Source organism: Macaca nemestrina, chromosome 8, assembly GCF_043159975.1.
Source record: "Macaca nemestrina isolate mMacNem1 chromosome 8, mMacNem.hap1, whole genome shotgun sequence".
In the NCBI taxonomy this organism is placed as follows: domain Eukaryota; kingdom Metazoa; phylum Chordata; class Mammalia; order Primates; family Cercopithecidae; genus Macaca; species Macaca nemestrina.
The window spans coordinates 97,550,354-97,572,211 of record NC_092132.1 but is presented as its reverse complement, the minus strand read 5'-3'; the positions used below and the strand labels follow the sequence as shown (position 1 = coordinate 97,572,211).

The 21,858-nt window shown below is 41.1% G+C and overlaps 1 protein-coding gene across 5 annotated transcripts in view; it reads right to left on the bottom strand.

Annotated features, from left to right (window-relative positions):
• Positions 1–21,858, bottom strand: part of LOC105496922 (protein kinase, DNA-activated, catalytic subunit) — a 189,831-nt gene that overhangs the window by 105,189 nt on the left and 62,784 nt on the right. For all 5 annotated transcript variants that reach the window (XM_071068290.1, XM_071068288.1, XM_071068291.1 and 2 more), the window contains exons 31-40: positions 18,744–18,992; positions 15,572–15,795; positions 14,341–14,549; positions 13,842–13,974; positions 12,876–13,034; positions 11,269–11,472; positions 7,325–7,510; positions 6,879–6,983; positions 4,885–5,052; positions 3,177–3,304 (exon numbers count right to left, since the gene is read on the bottom strand). In XM_071068290.1, the coding sequence (XP_070924391.1) occupies positions 3,177–3,304; positions 4,885–5,052; positions 6,879–6,983; positions 7,325–7,510; positions 11,269–11,472; positions 12,876–13,034; positions 13,842–13,974; positions 14,341–14,549; positions 15,572–15,795; positions 18,744–18,992 (1,765 nt within the window). The remainder of the gene's footprint in view (positions 1–3,176; positions 3,305–4,884; positions 5,053–6,878; positions 6,984–7,324; positions 7,511–11,268; positions 11,473–12,875; positions 13,035–13,841; positions 13,975–14,340; positions 14,550–15,571; positions 15,796–18,743; positions 18,993–21,858) is intronic.

Genomic DNA, 21,858 nt, shown 5'->3' with positions numbered 1-21,858 from the left:
AATACAAAGAATTATGTGAGTGTGGTGGTGTGCCCCTGTAGTCTCAGCTACTCAGCAGGCTGAGGCACAAGAATCACTTGAACTGGGGAGTTGGAGGCTGCTGTGAGCCACTGCACTCCAGCCTGGGAGACAAAGTGAGACTCTGTCTGAAATATATATACACATACATACATATATTTGATAAAATTCACTAGTAGCTATCTGGAGGCCAGGCGCAGTGGCTCATGACTGTAATCCCAGCACTTTGGAAGGCCAAGGCAGGCAGATCACTTGAGCCCAGGAGTTCAAGACCAGCCTGGGCAATATGGCAAAACCCTGTGTGTATACAAAAAATACAAAACTAGCCGGGTGTGGTGGTACATCCCTGTAGTCCCAGCTACTCACGAGGCTTAAGTGGGAGGATTGCCTGAGCCCAGGAGGTCAAGGCTGCAGTGAGCCTTGACCACTGCACTCCAGCCTGGATAACAGAGTGTGACCCTAAATCTAAAAAAACAAAACAAAAAAGCCATGTAGGTCTGGGATTTTCTTTACAGAAAGATTTTTAGTTATTAATTCAATTTAATTACTTGTTAGGGATGTATTCATACATTTTATTTCTTCTTGAGTCAGTTTTGGTAATTTATGACTTTCTATGAATTTGCCCATTTTGCTTAAGTTGCTGAATTTGCTGGCCTAATATTTTTCATAATATTCGCTTATAATCTTCTTAGTTTCTAAGAGGTCAGTGGGTTACATCCACCTCTTTTCATTCTTAAAAAGCTTTGACAAACTGTGGTGTTTCCTTTATTTTTGGTTAGCCTAGCTAATGGTTTGTCAACTCCTTTAACTTTGATTGTGAAAACAAATACTGATTTTTCTCCACCACTTTTCTGTTTCCTATTGCCTTCCTTTGTACTACCTTTGGTTTAGTTTTTTTTTTTTTTTCTAGATTTTAAGGTAGGAAGTTCAGATTACTAACTTAAATCTTTCCTATTTTCAAACATAGGAATTAAAAGATATAAATTTCCCTCTGAGCACCTATTTAGTTGCATCACATTTGGATATGCTTTATTCTTATTTTATTCAGATCAAAATACTATCTGACTTCCTTTGTAATTTCTTATTTGACCCAAGGGCTATTTAGAAATATGTTATTTATTAATTAGTTGATTATTTACAAATATTTTCAGATTCCCAAAATTTCCTTGTGTTGTTGAATTCTAATTTAACTTCACTTTGGACAGAGAACATACTTTGTATGATTTCAACCTTTTTAAATTTGTCAAGACTTGTTTTTATGGTCTAGTATATAGTCTGTCCTAAAGAATGCTTCAAGTATGCTCAAAGAGAATGTGTTCTGCTGCTGTGCAGAATTCTGTTTTATAGTTGGTTAATTATGATAACTTTTAAAATATCAGTAGAAAGGAATGAACTATGTCATGGATGAACATCAAAAACATTATGCTGAACAAAGAAGCCAGGAATAAGAAATCACATATTGTATAATTCCACTTATATAAAATGTCCAGAGAAGGCAGATTTATAAAGACAGAAAGTAGATTAGCGTTTGCATGGAGCTAGGATCAGCAATAGCAGTCAATTGTAAATGGTCCTATGGGGTTTTACTGGGGAATAAAAATGTTGCATGGTGCTGGTTGCATACTCAATAAAGTTCCTAAAAATCATGGAACTATATACTTACAGTTGGTGAAGTTTATGATCTGTAAAATACAACTCAAGACAAATTTACATGGATATTTACAAATTCAATATAGATAAATGCCAATTTTAAAAATTCATTGGAAGTTTACTATGAGAACTAACCATGGCATCAAACCCTTGCTTCAAAAATCAATAATCAGGGCCAGGTGGGGTGGCTCACATCTGTAATCCCAGCACTTTGGGAGGCCAAGGCAGGCCCATCATTTGAGGTCAGGAGTTTGAGACCAGCCTGGTCAACATGGTGAGACACCGTCTCTACTAAAAATACAAAAATTAACCATTGTGGTGGGGTGTGCCTATAATCCCAGCTACTTGGGAGGCTGACAGAGGAGAATCACTTGAACCCGGAAGATGGAGGCTGCAGTGAGCCAAGATCAGGCACTCCAGCCTGAGTGACAGAGCCACTCTGTCTCAAGAAAAAAAAAAAAAATCAATAATCAATTATGTCCTATCTTTCCCACTATATTATTGCTAAAATACTAAATTGTATTTTTGGTAATCAAACAAACCCAGTGATGAGACCTTCATTACACTGTAATTCCGGGCACTAAATTTAGAAGGAATAAAAGAATCAGAAAAATGGCCATTTATAACTCTTAATGAAATTAAGTGATTCAGGGCAACCATCATAAATGGAGCTAAACCATGAGGAAAATGCAATGATGCACATGGCTAGTCAATCCTAGCATCACTAAAAGCAGGACCACCAGATATTATACACCTCCTAATGCCATGAATAAGAAGTATAAAGTATCAACTATTAGTCTTGCCAAAATTTCAACCTGAATCTAACTGTGTTATTTTAGACATAACTTTCCCTTTACAGAAAACCCAAGGACTGGAGGAAGAAGTTAAATGAATGTAAAAGAATCAGATATATCCAGAATATAAGACATTGTACAGGACAAGTGTCCAAGTTTCTCCAACAAAATAAATAATAAAGGAGAAGACTGTTTTAAATGCAGATTGAAGAGACACAACAGAGAAATGCCATGTATGAACCTCGTTTGGATCATATTTCAAATAACCCGACACTGTCAGCATGTTTGAGACTACTGAGGAAATCTGACTACGAATTACTGATAATTTTGTTCAGCTGATAATGGTACTATGGCTATTCAAGAAAACTGCTTTAAGAGACATATACAGAAGGATTTAGAGGTGAAATGACATGGTGTCCGAGATTTGCTTTAAATTACAATAGCAGCAGCAAAAAAGAAAAATGATAAAAGGCCAAATGAAGCTTGGAAAATGCTGAACTTTGTTCAAACTGGAGCCTTATTTATACTCTTCTTCTAGCTTTGTGTATGTTTGAAAAATATAATAATAAAAGTCTTGTTTTAAAGACAAAAAAAAAATAAAAGTTTAGTAGCAAGAATGTAATTGTCACTCAGCTTTTTTTGGAACACAGAAGATAATTTCCCACAAAACCAAAATGCTTATGGTTTCTGAGATCCCAGACCAGAATGACTTACCTTCTGGCAATCCTCTTGAAACTGGATTGAAATAATTCTTCCATGACATGCTGCTGTTCCCGACAAAGAACTTCTGTCATCAATTCCAACAACATAGGGCTTTGAGATAATTCCAATGCATCTAGAAACTAGAAAAAATACATCATCAAAATTTTGTTGAGTTTTACTAAAAATATAAAAAGTTTCTTATGTAATAAAAATATATAACATATAGAAAAATATACCAGAATTTCACAGACTTAACAAATACCAGTATTTCTGTCATTTTTATGGATATTGTGAGTGGCTGGTATATATCAATGTTCACTATACCGAGCCTAGATTCTTTTAGGGTTTTTTTTTTTTTGAGACAGAGTCTCACTCTATCGCCCAGGCTGGAGTGCAGTGGCGCAATCTCGGCTCACTGCAAGCTCTGCCTCCCCGGTTCACGCCAGTATCCTGCCTCAGTCTCCCGAGTAGCTGGGACTACAGGTGCCCGCCACCACGCCTGGCTAATTTTTTGTAGTTTTAGTAGAGACAGGGTTTCACCATGTTAGCCAGGATGGTCTCGATCTCCTGACCTGGTGATCTGCCCTCCTCGGCCTCCCAAAGTGCTGAGATTACAGGTGTGAGCCGCTGTGCCCGGCCCCGATTCTTTTTAGGTTTTGCAGATGTTACTCTTCTCTCTATCTCAGGTTCTGAGAGTACATGGAGACAAGCCTTCAACAGGCCCCCCCTCCTTCACCATGCCAGGGACTCTTGCCCTCACTCTGATTCTGGTAATGTGCATCTTTTCCACACCGTCCTCGCTACAGAGGGGATATCCCAGGCCACTCCCCTGATGTTCTCATCTTGACTCTCCCCTTTTCCATCTCAGTTTCTGTTCTACTTTCTAGGAGATATCTTAATTTTATCTTCAGAATAGAACAGGTATGTTTTTTAAATTTTGCTTCTGCATATTTAATTTCCAAGGATCATTATCCTATCTTGTGGACACAATACCTTCTTTCATCTCTGAAATTATTGTGTGCAGTTTCCACTGCACTCCAGTCTAGGTGACAGAGCAAGACCCTGTCTCAAAACAAAACAAAACAAAACAAAACACACCAATGCATTTCATGTCTATGTCCAGACTTGGGTCCCATCCCCAAGATAACTCATGTATACACAAACATTCCAAAATCCGAAACACTTTTGGTTCCAAGCATTTCAGATAAGGGATGCTCAAACTATCGTATTAGGGATAATCACAAAATGCTTCTCAAATAACTGCTATTCTATTAAAATTTAGAAACTGGAAATTATTGGTAATATTCTATTTCTTAGCTTCTTTTGGTATTACTATTCATAACTTAAATATACTTTATATATTCCATTTTATGCATAAAATATTTCACAATTTAAAAATGGGAGAAAAAAACAAATTCTCGTGGATTCACATATATGCCTGTCACTGCTTTCCAAGTGAATTAAATGGATTCTCAGGCTATGCACACATAAATAAATGGGATATGGTGCTGATTTGGTATGTGCTTCCTCTTCTACAAATAACGACCCTAGTAAAAATGTACTGTACAAGCTTTGTGTAGAAAGAATATTCTGAATGACCTATTGGGTGGTTTACAACTTCTCTGATTATGGGTATTTTACTCACTTCTTTTCATCAAGATATGTAACAAGAAAAAAAAAATCAGTGTTCTAATTGTACTTGATACTACTAGAAACCAACCTTTTTCATGCAGTCCACATAATTATTGAACCGCGGAGTTCCTGGGGGAAATTCTCTGGACTGCATGGGGAAGTGAGCAACGATGAGCTGCTCCAGAACACGCCTAAGTTCCTCCAGACTGCCTCCGGTGAGGCTGGTGAAGAATGGAAGAAGAGTGACAGCTTGGCCCTGTGGAACAAGGCAGACGTAAGAAACTGCACGAGTTATGGCTTATATATCCCACAGAATAAATAAAATTACTATTTTCTAAAGACATTGCAAATAAAGCACTATGTAGAATCAATGAATCACTTCAGCATAATTTCTAAATTATATTAAAAACTAACCTGAATACAATTCTGTACCTCAGCTTTTTTTTTTTTTTTTTTTTTTTTTTGGAGATGCAGTCTCACTCTGTCACCCAGGCTGGAGTGCAGTGGCACGATCTAGGCTTACTGCAACCTCCGCCTCCTAGGTTCAAGTGATTCTCCCTGCCTCAGCCTCCAGAGTAGCAGGGATTACAGGCGCCTGCCACCACACCCAGCTAATTTTTTTCATATTTTTCATAGAGACAGGGTTTTGCCATGTTGGCCAGGATAGTCTCAAACTCCTGATCTCAGGAGATTCGCCTGCCTTGGCCTCCCAAAATGCTGGGATTACAGGCATGAGCCACCGTGCCCAACCTATACCTCAGCTTTGACTCTTACCCAGGCTAGTCGGTTGACTCCAGCTATGGACACATAAATAAATGGGACATGGTGCTGATTCGATATGTGCTTCCTCTTCTACAAATAATGACCCTAGTAAAAATGTACTGTACAAGCTTTGTGTAAAAAGAACATTTTGAATAACCTAAGGAGTGGTTTACAACTACACATTGCTGAACTACATAAGAACTTCATACTGAGCTTAACAAGAACTAGGAGTTGATTCCTATTCTCCCTTGCATGGCAGATAAATTCCAAGACTGTCTATGGAGAAATGGGAAACCTGATTAATCACACAGCAGAAAATTCCAAAGAATTTTTTATCCAGTAAAAAGGTCCCCTTGAATTGAGGTCACTTTTCAATAGCGTTTAAAATCTAATTGTTCTAGGACTTTAAAATTAGTAACCTTAAAATGACAATATTTATTAATTCTTGACCCTAAAAATCACCAAAAATTTTTATATTATTTTTAATAGAAAAATGACTGAGTAATAAAGTCATTATAGCACAAAAAGCCAAATTAAATCATATGTATGCAAACACAAATGTTAATTCATCCAAATATGATAATCTTACACTTTAAAAGAAATGTTCTAGGCCGGGCGTGGTGGCTCACACCTGTAATCCCAGCACTTTGCGAGGCCGAGGCAGGCAGATCACTTGAAGTCAGGAGTTTGAGACCAGCCTGGCCACTATGGTGAAATATACTAAAAATACAAAAATTAGCCAGGCCTGGTGATGCACGCCTGAGATCCCAGCTACTCGGGAGGCTGAGGCACGAGAATCACTTGAACCCAAGAGGCAGAGGTTGCAGTGAGCCATGATTGCGCCACTGCACTTCAGCCTGGGCGACAAAGCGAGACTGTCTCAGAAAAGAAAAGAAGAAAAGAAAAAGAAAACGAAAAGAGAGAGAGACAGAAAGAAAGGGACGGAAGGAAGGAGGGAGGGAGGGAGGGAAGGGAGGGAGGGAGGGAAGGAAGGAAGGAAGGAAAGAAATGTTCTCATGTCTTGGAGAGACATCCTGAACTGAAGCAGGTGCAGGTCAGATAACACGCCCGGCCTGCTTGGCCTTCCTTGCCCGCTGACAGGTGGGTTGACTACACAGGTGAAATAAACACGCCCAAACAGGATGGTTATCGAGACTGGCTAATAAGTACAGGGGGATTACTGTGCTAGTCTCCCTATTTTTGAACATGTTTGAAATTTCCCATAATAAAAAATAAAAAACATCACAAATATGCAAAAATAAAAAATATGAAAATAGAAGAGAACGTAATCCAAAAATAAATAAATATTTCACTGTTTACCTTTAAATGTAGATCCAGTTTTGTGTCAGCAAGCAGACTAATATATGTTGTAAAGACTTCAGGGAATGAACCATGACTTGTATTAAAAGATACAGATGAATCAATCTAAAGGAAGGAAAAGAAAAACAGGACGCATTTGTATATTACATCTTTATTTCCTTTGTTTAAATTCCAGAAATGAACTGTAAATTTAATTATGGGCTTCAATAATATTTTCACAATCGTATTGTAAAATATTGTAATACTATCTGTTAAGACAATACATGCAAGGGTACATTAAAAAGATATAGCATAAGAAATAGTAAGTCTAATAAACAATGGAAAAAATTTAAAAAGGTAAATATAAGCAATGAGCTTTTGGAGCAACCTCCATCAAATTTTAAAGACACAAGTTATAGAGTTCAGAAGAACAAACATGACTGCTTTTTAAAGGAATCTCAAAATACCTGTAAAATTTTTGCCAGTAAGGCCAGCACTGCCATTTTAGTTTCGAGAGGGGAATCTTTGGCCCACCAGGAATCACACTTCTTCCAGTGTTGCAGAATTGTAGTCGCAAGTTTCAGTCCTTGGTGTTTCTGGCTTGCTCGCTCCCTGAAGCTCTGGTCTAACATGCCATTCAAAACAGTACTCACCTAAGACAATTTCGTTGTGAGTGAAGAAAAATTCTTAATTTTGAAAATGACAGAAAACAAAATTTACCTTTATTTCAAAGCTATTCTTGGAAAATAAGCTATTTCTATAATAGATGTTTATCTACTTCAAAACTCCTCGAGTTTGATTTGAGGTGCACTTTAACCATAGTTTTTCCACAGAAAGTACAGGGTGGCCTTAGCTATGTCATCAGGCTCATCCAGCTTGTCCTGGCTTTCCTAGTCTGGGCAGTCTAGGAAACAGGAGTCAGCTCTCTTCTGTCACCACCACCATCACTGTACATGCATGCACACGCACACACGGATGTACACACACAAGCGCATAAATATGCACATATGCACAAATGCACACTTCCTGTCCCACCACCACTGTACATGCATGCACAAGCACACACAGATGTACACACATAAGCAAACATGCACCCAAGCACATACTTCTGGTCCTACCACCATACAGGCACACACTAGCACACACAGGTGTACACACACAAGCGAACATGCACATGTGCAAATGCACACTTCCTGTTCAACTACCATCATACATGCACACCCACATTTCCTGTCTCACCACCACTCCTGCAACAGAGTGACAGGCTCATTTTGATCAGATTAACATTCACTATTCTGTCATTCTGACTATGCAAACATTTTTCACAGATGTTCCAAGTAGAAACAATGCTTTTTCCTTTTTGCACATTTTGTACTCCCTGAAGCTAATCTTGTTTGCTTTCATTGCGGTTTTCAATGCGTCTGTCATTAATTCGTCATCAAACTCTCCCAAGTTATGAAATTGCTGCAAGACCTCTAAGCCTATCAGGTCTATCTGCCGCATCTCTGTGGCAACTCAGCTCCTGATCTGCAATGCTGGTGCTGGGCCATCCACGCCTCTGTGCGGGGCTGACATACTGCATCCAGCACCTTCCCGTCTTGGCTTACTGCGTGATCACTCTCCACCCAGCAGCAACGTGATGAGAGTGCACAGGGACCTCTTGGGGATCTGGCATGTCTAAAACATCTGCATTCCACTCTCACATAATGGATAATCCAGGTGGATTCAGAACTCTAGGCTGGAGACTTCTCTCATGAATTGTGGAAGAAATCTGGTTCAAGTCTTGCAGTGCCCACACTGCTGCTGAGAAGACATATGTCATTCAATTTCTAGATCTTTTCACACATAACTGCTTTTTCTCCAGTGGAAACCCGAGAATCTTTTCTTGTACTGAAACCTCAGGGTTCTGAATTCTCAAGAAATGTGTTCCACGTGGAGCTGTTCCTGTGCACCATGCTGGAAACTCCATGGCCCTCTTCCACCTGGAAACTCAAAGCCTTTGCTTCTGGGCTCCTCTGGAGCTGTGTCCTCAGCAAACGCCTCTCCTGGCCCCTGCCTTCTGGAGCCAAGGCCCTGCTGCTCAACCTCGTGCATGAATGCCTAGTCTCCTCCTCATTTCTCTCGTGTTTTCCGTTTTGTCTTTTCACTCTACTCTCTGTGAGAGTTACTCAAGTTTACCTTCCAAACTCTTTCATTTTTAATTTCTGATGCCTATGCTTAATTCCCAAGAGACCTTTTTTGTTCTCTGATGTTCATTCTCCAAAGCAATTCTTATTTCACAGTTTTGTTTCTCATCTTTCAGTTTTACTTCTCCACCTTACGTTCCCATCTCAGTGAACGGGCCTTGCCACAGTTGCCCATGTCCTGCTATGCCCTCTAGCGTCCCTTTCCCCAGGTGCCTGGGCCCCAGGGCTGCCGGCTCACAGGTATCACCCGCCTACAAGTGCTGTGCAGCATGCAGGGCTCACTGGTGGGGAGGATCACTGTCGCTGACCCAGCTGGCTGTGATGTCTGCATCTTTATTTTCTCTTAGGGCTTGTGAAGATATTCTGGTGCCCTGCCAAGGGCAGACGCTGAACTGTATTCGGAGGGAAAGGGCAGACAGCCTCAAAGTCTAGAATTTAGGTAGGTTTGCACTTAACTTCCCTCTTTTCCTGATGGTATCCATATATTCAGCCATGCCAGAGCCCCCTAGTCTGGAGGTCTCTATCCTCTCCAGGGAGTCACTGCCTCCTGCCTTCTCTTTAAGTGGATCAGACCTCCAGCAGCAGGGAAAGGAGGCTGCCCTGCACGGGAAAGCTGACCTTTGCCTAATCCTCTCTTAGCCTCTGCTCACCCCTGCTCTCATGCCTGCCCTGCTGGGGCTCAGCACTTCCAAATTCCGATGTTGCCACACTTGTCCTTTAGATTTACAACTCTTGTTACTCTTGGAAATCCTTTTCTCCTTTTCTCTGTGTACTTTGAGACTGCAGTGGTGTTTCTGTTAAATCTCATTCTGTTACTTTAGAGGAATTTAGGGCAGGAATAGAGGTGAAGGTGTATGTTTTTTCTATCATTTCCATCAGAGGTCATAGTTTACAAAATCAGAATGTTAAATCTGAGTGTCATCTACTACGATTTTATTTCTAATTTTAAAGAATACAAATTCCTACTGCAATCTACCACAAAAGATTCCCTTACAACAGACAAGCACTGTTTGCAATAAAAGCTCAACTTATGAAATCATGTACTCTCCCTTAAAATGGTCATACCAACAGTTAACAGTTTCTGTCCACAGAACAAACTAAATTTCAAAATCCCAGAGGTTTAGCAAACGAAAGTCAACTATATATTAAATACTGATCTCCAGAGAGTCAATGTGAGGGGGAAAGGGCGACACAGCAGGAACGTGCCAGAAATGGTAACTCAGCATCGAGGCCACAAGAGAGCTCTGAGAACAGCGAGGTCTACCAGGGGCGGAGACCAGCCTGCAGCTGGTGTGAATGCAAAGCCAGCTCTGGGCCCTAGGATGGGTTTGTAAGCTCCAAGGCCACGTCTTGGCAAACATATCCTGCATAGCTGTGCCTTATAATATTTAGGCTTAGAAATTTGCAAAGCATGAGGGAATAGAAAAAACAATCAATGTTTCAACATCCAATAACACTCATGAGCTATTTTTTATTTTTTTGAGACAGAGTCTCACTCTATCACCCAGGCTGGAGTGCAGTGGGCGTGATCTCCGCTCACTGCAACCTCCGCCTCTCAGGTTCAAGCAATTCTCCTGCCTCAGCCTCCTGAGTAGCTGGGATTACAGGCGCGTACCGCCATGCCTGGCTAATTTTTTGTATTTTTATTTTGCCATGTTTGCCATGCTGGGCTCGAATTCCTGACCTCTGGTGATCCACCCACCTCCACCTCCCAAAGTGCTGGGATTATAAGCATGAGCCACCATGCCTGGCCTAACATTCATTAACTATTGATAAGGGGTATGTTTTGGGTTTTTCTGAGTTTGTTAAAAGCAAGAGCTTTTAACCTTCTAGGAAAAAGTCTTGTCATACTTTAATGAATATTTGTCATACTTTTATGAGGATTATATAAGAAAATATTGACCAGGCACGGTGGCTCACGCCTGTAATCCCAGCACTTCAGGAGGCCAAAGCGGGCGGATCACGAGGTCAGTTCAAGACCAGCCTGGCCAACATAGTGAAATCCTGTCTCTACTAAAAATACAAAAAATTAGCTAGACGTGGTGGCAGATGTCTGTAATCCCAGCTACTCAGAAGGCTGAGGCAAGAGAATCGCTTCAATCTGGGATGCAGACATTGCAGTCAGAAGAGATCGTGCCACTGCACTCCAGCCTGGGCAACCGTGCAAGACTCTGTCTCAAAAAAAAAAAAAAAAAAAAAGTTTATTTAAAAGAAAATTTTGTTACCATTTTGGGATTTTCCACTGATGACTGCATGAGCTCCAATACAGCAAGATCCAGATTTTTCAATAATTCCATGTTGATCGTTTCTGAGAACAAGCTATAGAAATACTCCCCATGGGAGAACTGGATGACGCTGCTCTGTAAGCTGCCCAAGGATGGCGTGGACAGCACTGCTGGGTTCAGGAGAAGACTCACGAGGCGCTCACACTGGAAAAAAGAAAGGAGAGGTACCATAACCGGGGCACATCTTTGCATGGCACAGAAAGACCCTTGGCAACTGATTAACTTTGAAATTGGAAAACGACACAGGCCTAAAAAGCCTGATATGTGAAGTCTGGATTCAAGCTGAAATTGTATATATTTCAACTAGCCTCCATCTTCTAGGTTTCATTTTGGGAAAGAAATCTTCCTTGACCCATATTTCTTCCAAATGTCCAAAAATCTTGTAGTTGTTTTTTATTTTTATTTTTTGAGACAGGGTCTCGCTCTGTTGCCCAGGCTGGAGTGCAGTGGCACGATCTCGGCTCACTGCAAACCTCCACCTCCTAGGTTCAAGCGATTCTCCAGCCTCAGCCTCCCGAGTAGCTTGGATTACAAGGGCTTTCTACCACCCCTGGCTAATTTTTGTATTTTTAGTAGAGACAGCATTTCACCATGTAGTTCAGGCTGGTCTCGAACTCCTGATCTCAAGCAATTCACCCGCCTTGGCCTCTCAAAGTGCTAGGATTACAGGCAATAAGCCACCCTGCCCAGCCTTGCTGTTTTTTAAAGACAGGGTGTCACTCTGTTGCCCAGGCTAGAGTGCAGTGGCATGATCATGACTCACTACAGCCTTGACTTCCTGGGCTCAAGCGATCTTCCCACCTCAGCCTCCTGAGTAGCTGGGACTACAAGCATGTGTCACCATATCTGGCTAATTTTTTTTAATTTTTGTTGTAGAAACAGGGTCTCGCTACGTTGCCCAGGCTGGTCTCAAACTCCTGGGCTCAAGCCACCTGCCTACCCCACCATTGTTGCTTTGAGGGTAGAGTCTATTAAGGGTGAGTATTTTTAGACAATTTAAATATATAATTGTTTAATTGGACAAAGGGGTGAAAAGGGGGTTTCTGCTACAGAAGAAAGGAAGTTGAGATGGAGTGAACAAAGGGCTGGCTGCAGATTTCAGCTACAGCAGGGACTATTTAAAGTCAGCCCTGCATGGTTCAAAGAGCCATGAGAATATTTTTTTTGGAGACTCTGGTTCCTCTGGGATTATCCTTCAGAGGCCCTCCCAATCATCCATGTGAAGGACCACCAAGGAGAGAAGAGGCCACATGTCAACGCGGCTCAGCTTCATAGTCACAAAATGTTCTCTAGCTAATTCCTTTTGGAAACAAAGTGGGATAGACAAAACCTTAATATAAAAAGAATGTTGTTCTATTCTTTTTTTTTTTTTTTTTAAACTATTGAGAAACTAATCTTTCAGAAAGAAAGCTGGCTCATGCAAATCACACAATACTCGTCCAGCTAAAACCTTACTACCCCAATTCCACAGTTTCTAGAGACACCTGCAAGTGACATGTGTATTTCTATTATTAGGGGGGTCCAGCATGAAGACGTGTTTTTCCTACCAGTCCTCCGAAAGCAAAGGCTAACTCCAGAAGTCCGCTGGCCAGTTGCTTACAACTGAGGTCTAGAGAAGGCAAACACTGTCTCTCATCTCCGGGGGCAATGCCTTTATAAACCAGGGAAAGAAGTTCTGTGCCAATAGAATGATGCAGATCTGTGGACTAAAAGCCAACATTGAAATGCTTAGCAAAAAGATATTTCTTAGAAGAAAACAACTTCACTCCTCTCATTAAATAAAAAGCCCACTTCAGATAGCACTGACAATTACCTTCCTATATTCAGAAAAATTTTAATTCAACTTTGCTTTTGTTGTTCTTGCTGTTTTGAGACAAAGTCTCACTCTGTCGCCCAGGCTGGAGTGCAGTGGCACAATTGTAAGCCACGATTGTGCCACTGCAGCCTCAAGCTTTCAGGCTCAAGCAATCCTCCCACCTTAGCCTCCTGAGTAGCTGGAACTATGGGTCCGTGGCACCCACTCCTGGACAATGTTTTTGTGTGTGTTTTTTTTGTTTGTAGAGATGAATCCCTGCCATGTTGCCTGGGCTGGTCTCAAACTTCTGGCCTCAAGCAATCCTCCTATCTGAGCCTCCCAAAGTGCTGGGATTACAGGTATGAGCCACTGTATCTGGCTCAACCTTGCTTTCTATGCTAGATTCTTCATTTGTGTTATCTTGCCACAAAGGTACAACAGCAGTTCCTAAAGTTTTTCAGAAAGCTGCCCTGGAAATATCCAAATGTCCTTTATTTTACTTCCATTTTATATTTATAAATTTTTACATTTGCTTTCATATTTATATTAATATATAATAGATATACAGATAGATAATATCTACATGTCTAAAGCAAGTATTTCTATAATTCCCATTTCAGCATGCTCAATATATAAAGGACTTTTAAGAATATAAATAAATACACTAATTACCATACTAAAGCTAAAATAAATGTAAAAACAAATAGGTTATAGTTACCTGAGATGGTAATATACTATGCAGAAGCCCAGCTCTGTGAAGCTGTTTACAGGCAGACACAACAGCAGCCAGCCTGCTCCTGTCCATTTGCGCGTCAGGGCCATACAAGTTGACGGCACAAAGCTCCTCAATGCTGGCCATGCGAGAAAAACAGTAAATTAGGTGAGCTCTGATCTCATTAAATTATTAAGATACACTGAAAAAAATGTTTGCACTGTTGTGAAAGCAAACAGAGGCAACACCTAACAGGATCCATATGCACTAAGCTAGCATGGAGATCAAACACGGCGCTAACCACATCTGAAGTTTGCTTAAGTTTGGTGCAGGGAAGGCACTGGTTATATGTGATTTCTAAACAACTACTGAGGTCACTGGCAGCAAACATCCCACTAATATGAGCCTTCGTTGAGGAAGCAGGAGCAGCTGCAGGAGCACGGCAACATACTAGGGCTTCAAATTCCAGGACAACACGTCCCCGATTGTTGACCCAAGTACCCACCTCTGTGCTGTTATTTTCTCTCTCAGATGAGTCTCTAGGATATCTTTGTATGGGGACATCTTTAGCGCTTTCATCAGGTTCACACAAACATCAGGAAGATGAGCCATAACCTGGACGTCTCCGATGTTGAAACCTACGCTTGCAGGCTCACACAGCGTCTGCACCAGGACTCTCATCAAGTGTGTATTACACAAGTCCTTCTTCAGGAGCTATAACAGATGGTTTGACAAAAACACTTCATCAGCCAGCATTTCTATTTTCACCAGAGTGTAGGGCCCATGAGGTTGGGAACTTCTGCCTGACTAAGGGAGAGGTGGACAGAGTTTCTCTGTAAAACGGGGGCAGTGTAAACACATGAGGTTTCTGGGCTAGACGGTCTCTGCTGCAACTCCTTACGCGTCTGATAAGAAAGCAGCACAGACAACAGGTAGAGAGAGGCGCACAGCCATGCTCCTATATAGCTTTATCTACGGAGCAGGCAGCAGGTGGGGCTGTGTCCATGCACAGGGTTTCCCAGCTCCTGACTCAGGACACTGCTGCATCCCAGGGCCTGGTGTGCCATAGGTGCCTGGCAGAGATTCCCTGAATGAACTGACTGGAGTGTGTTTACACAATAAGCCTCATGGATAAATCTATAAATATTTGCTAGTATGTGTCTCCTAAGGTAAACGTTTGATCATAGCATAAAATATAGCATCCAATAAAACAATTAGAAAAAACTACTTTGTATTTTTATTCACACAATGAAACTCTGAAGGACATGCAAAGTTTCATGATTTTCGATAGATCGTTCACCATGATGACTGTAGTTATTAACGATGCATTGTAATTTTGCAAATTGCTAAGAAAATAGATTTAAAAGTTCTCATCACAAAAAATGTTACATATGTGAGGTAACAGATACGTTAATTAGCTTGATTTAGCCATTCCACAAGGCAAACCATACCAAAACATCATGCTGTATAACATAAATACAGTTTTTGTCAACTAAAATAACTTGACAAATTTATTTTGACAGATAACTCTTCTGAGAATGTAGTTTTAGAAAAGCCAAAACCTGGCCTTCTCTTCCTGGTTCTTCCCGAAGTCAGGAAAAGCTGGGTTGAGAGGATGAAAAATAATAATAATAATAACCATAATAATTTTTTTAAGCCAAAATCCCTTCTAATAGAAACCTTTGAAGCAGTTTTCTAGTAACAAAAACTGACCTCAAATTAACAGAGCAGCCTACCTTCCATCCTTCTGGGGAGGTGTTCAGCAGAGTCGTGGTGAACTCCATAATCCGGACCACAATGGTGCATTTGCTGTAGTTGTACCTTTCTCCCTCTTGGGGGCTTGGTCTGTCACCTGCTGCCCCAGTGCCAAAGCACTTTTCTGCTGCTATAATGTCATGCATGGCAATGCTTTCTAAAAAGAAAGCCACTGCTTTCAAAAGTGAAGAGTGGGCTTCAGTACCTAGAAGCAATTATAATAAAACATTAATATATGCTTCCTTTCAACTCCACTAAGATTAATATAAAATTGCTTCTCTAAGTATAGGTATGACATACGTTCAGTAAAAGTTCAAACTTTTTCAAAAGAAACAAACAGCTTAATAATAGCTGAATAAAGTGGCAGTTATTGCTTCTCATATCAAAAGGACACACTGATGGAAGGTCAGGTCTTTATTCTCAAACATTATATGTGAGAAGATAAATTAATATGATCATTTTAAAAGGCGATTTGGCAATTCATACCAAGTTTTTAAAAATATGCATGCCAATTTCTATCAAATGTTTAAAAACTCATTATGCTTTGATCCAGCACTTAAATTTTAACCTAACGAAATGACTGCAGAATTGCAGAGATGTGGTTGTAAGAATGTTCTTTTTAGCACTGTTATTAATAATGAATGCTATTAATAATGAAAAAATAAAAAATCCTGTCCTTCAAAGGACAGAAACAAATTACGGAGCAGTCTTCAAGCAGGTGTGGACGGGCACCAGTCATCTTAATCAACTTTCAGATCCATCCTCAAAAGGGCTTTGTCATAAAACTCATTTGTCTGAAAACACCCTGGAGCTGGTTCTCCTTTCCCTTCTCAGCCTGTTCATCAGGACTCTCCTGCTTAAGGAAAGACAGACCCACCCTCACCTCTCTCCAGTCTAACTATAGTTTGTTTATTACTCCAAGGTGCACAGCCCTTCAGAGAACCAAGGGACAATTTAAAATACTTGTATACTGTTGAAAGAGTAAAGGCAATGATTGAGTAAGAAAGCCTTTTTGTAAGTCTCGGCCGGGCGCGGTGGCTCAAGCCTGTAATCCCAGCACTTTGGGAGGCCGAGACGGGCGGATCACGAGGTCAGGAAATCGAGACCATCCTGGCTAACACGGTGAAACCCCGTCTCTACTAAAATACAAAAAAAAGTAGCCGGGCGAGGTGGCGGGCGCCTGTACTCCCAGCTACTCGGGAGGCTGAGGCAAGAGAATGGCGTGAACCCGGGAGGCGGGGCTTGCGGTGAGCTGAGATCCGGCCACTGCACTCCAGCCTGGGCAACAGAGCCAGACTCCGTCTCAAAAATAAAAGAAAGCCTTTTTGTAAGTCTCACAGTTTCTAATTCTTTGTTTCCAACATAATTTAAGGAAAGTCAAACTGTCAACTGATCTCATTAAAAATAATTTTGATAACATGCATTTTGATGTATTCCAAGAACTGAGATAACTTACATTAAGAATTACTCTCAGCCAGGCGCCGTGGTTCCCGCCTGTAATCCCAGCACTTTGGGAGGCCAAGGTGGGCGGATCACAAGGTCAGGAGATAGAGACCATCCTGACTAACACAGTGAAACCCCGTCTCTACTAAAAATACAAAAAATTAGCTGGGCACAGTGGTGGGCACCTGTAGTCCCAGCTACTCGGGAGGCTGAGGCAGGAGAATGGCATGATCCCGGGATGTGGAGCTTGCAGTGAGCCGAGAACGTGCCATTGCACTCCAGTCTGGGTGATAGAGACTCCATTTCCAAAAAAAAAAAAAAAGAATTATTCTCAAAAACCAGATATCCTTGAATCCAACAGAATATTGGATTGTAAGACACACTGCAACCATGGATCTGTTAAATATGGGAAAATGTACATTTTAGAATAAATCAAATATGGCACTTATTTATGTGAACAAGTTTGTTTTGTTTTATTTTCTGAGACAGAGTCACTGGAGTGCACTGGTGTGATCTCGGCTCACTGCAACCTCCGCCTCCAGGGTTCAAACGTTTCTTTTGCCTCAGCCTCCCGAGTAGCTGGGATTAACAGGGACCTGCCACCACGCCTGGCTAATTTTTGCATTTTTAGTAGATATGGGGTTTCTCCATGTTGGCCAGACTGGTTTCAAACTCCTGACTTCAAGTGATGTGTCTGCCTCAGCCTCCCAAAGTGCTGGGATTACAGGTGTGAGTCACCACGTCCAGCCATGAACAAGTTTTTTTAATACTAAAATCTATACATACAAAAATAGAATTCCAACCACATAATTTTACAGTTTATATGTAACAATTATCAAAATTTTTATATTTGTTGTGGCAGTAAAAAATGTAATGTGCACTAATAATAAACGTAATCATAACACAGAAGAAAAATTTTTTTTGAGACAGGGTCTCACTCTATTGCCCAGGCCAGAGTACAGTGGCACAATTACGGTTCACTATAGCCTCAACCTTCCAGGCTCAAGCGATCCTCCCACTTCAGACTCCCTAGTAGCTGGGATCACAGCTGTGCATCATCACGCCTGACTAACTTTTGTATTTTTTGTAGAGATAGTGTCTCGCCATGTTGCCCAGGCTGGTCTCAAACTCCTGGGCTCAAGTGATCCTCCTGCCTTGGCTTCCCAAAGTCCTGGGATTACAGGAGAGAGCCACTGCACCCAGCCAAGGAATCTTTAAACATATACATCTTTTCATTAAAAAGACATAGATAGGGATATAGTAAAATCTTAAGCAAAAAAACTTAATACTTTAGGATAAAATCATTTCAAGGGTATGAAATGATAATATGAATTCAGGGACTCTGCAAAATTTCCAATAAAGCAGCTATAATTTAAAGCCAATGATGCTGTATATAAAACTGCTACAGTATTTATTGTTCATGGAATACATTTTTTTAAAGTAATACAGTTTTGTGTATTTAAAATGTCAACATTTACAACACACCAGAAAGTATAACTTTTTCAATTATATAAAACTATGAGAAAAACTGTATTTGTCAACTTTGAAGTGTGAAGGAAGGAACCCTCGTGGTAAGGTGACATGAAAGCACGGGCAAGGCGGCCGCACAGCACCTACTGTCATGTCGCTGGGATTCTGACCTGGCAGAGCCTCTGCCAAGGGTGACCCTGGCAGCATGACATACACCAGCAGGAGGCAAGGGTGACCTACCCAAGACCTGGAGCGCTCCCACAATTCTCTCGCCAATGAAAGTGTTGTAGCACTCCAGCGCAGCCAGGAGCAGGTCCAGCCAGCACAGCGTGGTCTGCAGGCTGAATGGCCCCCGCAGGTGCAAGAGGGTGGGCTGGGCCAGGATGCCTGAGGGCTGGCCACAACCGCCCCCTTCAAAGGTGTTGATGATAAAAGAGACACCTTCTTCCTTGAGAACATCTTTCAGCCACAAATTAGGGGATCTGTTGCCTTTAAAAAGAAACAAAATTAAAATACACACACATACCTACATTTCTTTAATCTAATCTTCATACCTAAAATTTCAAAATGATATGGGACAATTTTTTTTCATTTTACTATGCATTCAATTTGTTTCACTGTAATAACTTCCAAGAATGTATTTCCAACACAGCCATTCTCTTCAGGTTCCTTAAACATTATAAAAACAGTTGGACACCATTTGGAGTAGCTGCATACTAATACTCTTTCCCCTACCTTTTTATTTAAAAATCATTATTCCTTTAAGTCACAAAACAGTATTTGCAAATGAGAACAATAATATCTACCTCTTGGACAGTTACAAAGATTAGCAGAATTAAAGGAGTTAATATTTGAACATGTGCTTAGAATAACATCTACCACACATAAGTGCAGCGTTTGTTAAATAAGAGAATCCAATAAGCTGTTTTTTCCAAGAAATTTTCTTTTAAATATTAAACTTCTTCTAAATTGAAAAGACAAATACATAAAACTGCATTTTGTATGCTCTGAAATCAGTAGCACCGAAAATGTCAAATCATTCTGACTCCAATGAAGAATTCAAAACGTTATCTCTGATGTATTAAAAAGAGAATATTCGGCTGGGGGTATTGGCTCAGATCTATAATCCCAGCACTTTGGGAGGCTGAGATGGGCAGATCACTTGAGGTCAAGAGTTCGTGACCAGCCTGGCCAACATGGTGAAACCCCATCTCCACTAAAAATACAAAAATCAGCCAGGCATGGCGGTGCGCGCTTGTGGTCCCAGCTACTCAGGAGGCTGAGGCAGGAGAACTGCTTAAACGAGGGGAGGTTGCAGTGAGCCAGTATCACGCCACTGCACTCCATCCTCAGCTACAGAGTGAGACTCGGTCTCAAAAAAAAAAAAAGAGAGAGAACATTTTGTATATTAAGAGGAGGAATATTCTGTAATGTTCTGTTATTTTCACTAAGAGGAGACAAAGAAATCTGTAATAATGAGCAAAAAATAAATAGTAAGGTATTTAAATTTTACCTCAAGAGCGACAGAAGGTAAATGATAGAAAGGACACAGAAAGGCAGATCGAGAAAGAGCAGCCAAGGGAACATCACAACTAGAGAGAGAAGCTGAAGACGCAGACAAGCACGCTTGGGGTTGGGGAGCCTGCGCAGCCCTACTTCTTCCTTGGTCTCCACTGAAGACCTGCTATTTCTGGGCCTGGGCCACACTGAGTCTCAGTATTCAGAAGCCACCAGGAGCTGTCTCTCTTGGACACACGTCAGAGGGACAACCATGCACCTGTCGTCAAGTCCTACTGATCTGGGTGTTCATGTACCCAGGACTGCTGCTACACAGTGAGCTAAAGAGACACCTGACACAGACACTTAAAAACAACTAAAGGAAGCTAGATGCAATGGCTCACACCTGTAATCCCAGCACTTTGGGAAGCCAAGGCAGGAAGACTGCTTGGGGTCAGGACTCAAGACTAGCCTGGGCAACATATTAATACCAAGACCCTACCTCTATAAAACAAACTTTAAAATTAGCCAGGCCTGGTAGCCACGCCTGTGTTCCCAGCTACTCATGAGGCTGAGGCAGGAGGATCACTTAAGCTCAGTTTATGGCTGCAGTGAACTATAATCATGTCACTGCAACCTAGCCTGGGCAAAAGAGTGAGACCCTGTCTCTTAAAAACAAACAGGTGCTGCACACCTGCAGTACCAGCTACTAAGGAAGTTGAGACAGGAGGACCACATGAGCCTAGAAGTTTGTGTCTAGCCTGGACAACATAGTGAGACTCTGTCTCTAAAACTGAAAAGGAAAAAAATAAAAGAAAACAAAAATACCCACTGGGGGATAAAATACCAAAGGAGAAAGGTGGTTACACCCTGGAAGGCCACAGAAGAGATAAATCAAGAAAGGCTCCTTAATGTTACACAAATTACCTGTTGGAAGAAGGGCAAGGCTCACCTACTACCTAGAAGCCTTTGTCCAACAAAATCAATTCTGAGAGGTGGAACTCTATTTAGTCCAGAATACATGAGGTCCGTATCATAGGCAACTTAGAAGAGAATAGCACTAGAAATGCCTGTGGTCAATACAGCTGAGGACACAAGAAATCCCATGCACTACCAGAGTCACAGACTCAATGTGAGATAGTGGTCTGCCCATAAGCAGCTCTACCAACATGCTATCAGGGTCTCGATTTCTACTAAATATAGGAAAAGTGCCTCCCACTGCCCTCCAGCCCTTCCCCAGCCACTGGTCTACTCTTCAATGAGAAATTTCACAAGGCTGCTGTGAGAATGACTTAACACACACACACAAAAAAAAAAAAAAAAAAAAAAAAACTGTTAGCTAAACACATTAAGCAAATTGAAAATGCTAGGCCAGGCGTAGTGGCTCATGCCTGCAATCCCAGCACTTTGGGAGGCAGAGGCTGGCAGATTACAAGGTCAGGAGTTTGAGACCAGACTGGCCAACACAGTGAAACCCTGTCTCTACTAAAAATACAAAAATTAGCCTGGCATGGTAGCACACGCCTGTAATCCCAGCTACTCAGGAGGCTGAGGCAGGAGAATTGCTTGAACCCAGGACGCAGAGGCTGCAGTGAGCCAAGATGGTGCCATTGCATTCTAGCCTGGGCGACAGAGCAAGACTCTGTCTCGGGGGGAAAAAAACTTTTTTTTAAATGCTAATGTTTTTTAAATAATTATCTAAATTAAAACACAGATACACATTTCTATTATGTATGTAAAATGATATAGTAAATTTACACTTTATATAGCATATATAAAATAATTGAACTCAATTATAGTATGTATTTAAACATACTCTATAGTATATAATATGTAGTATATAACATTCTAATATATC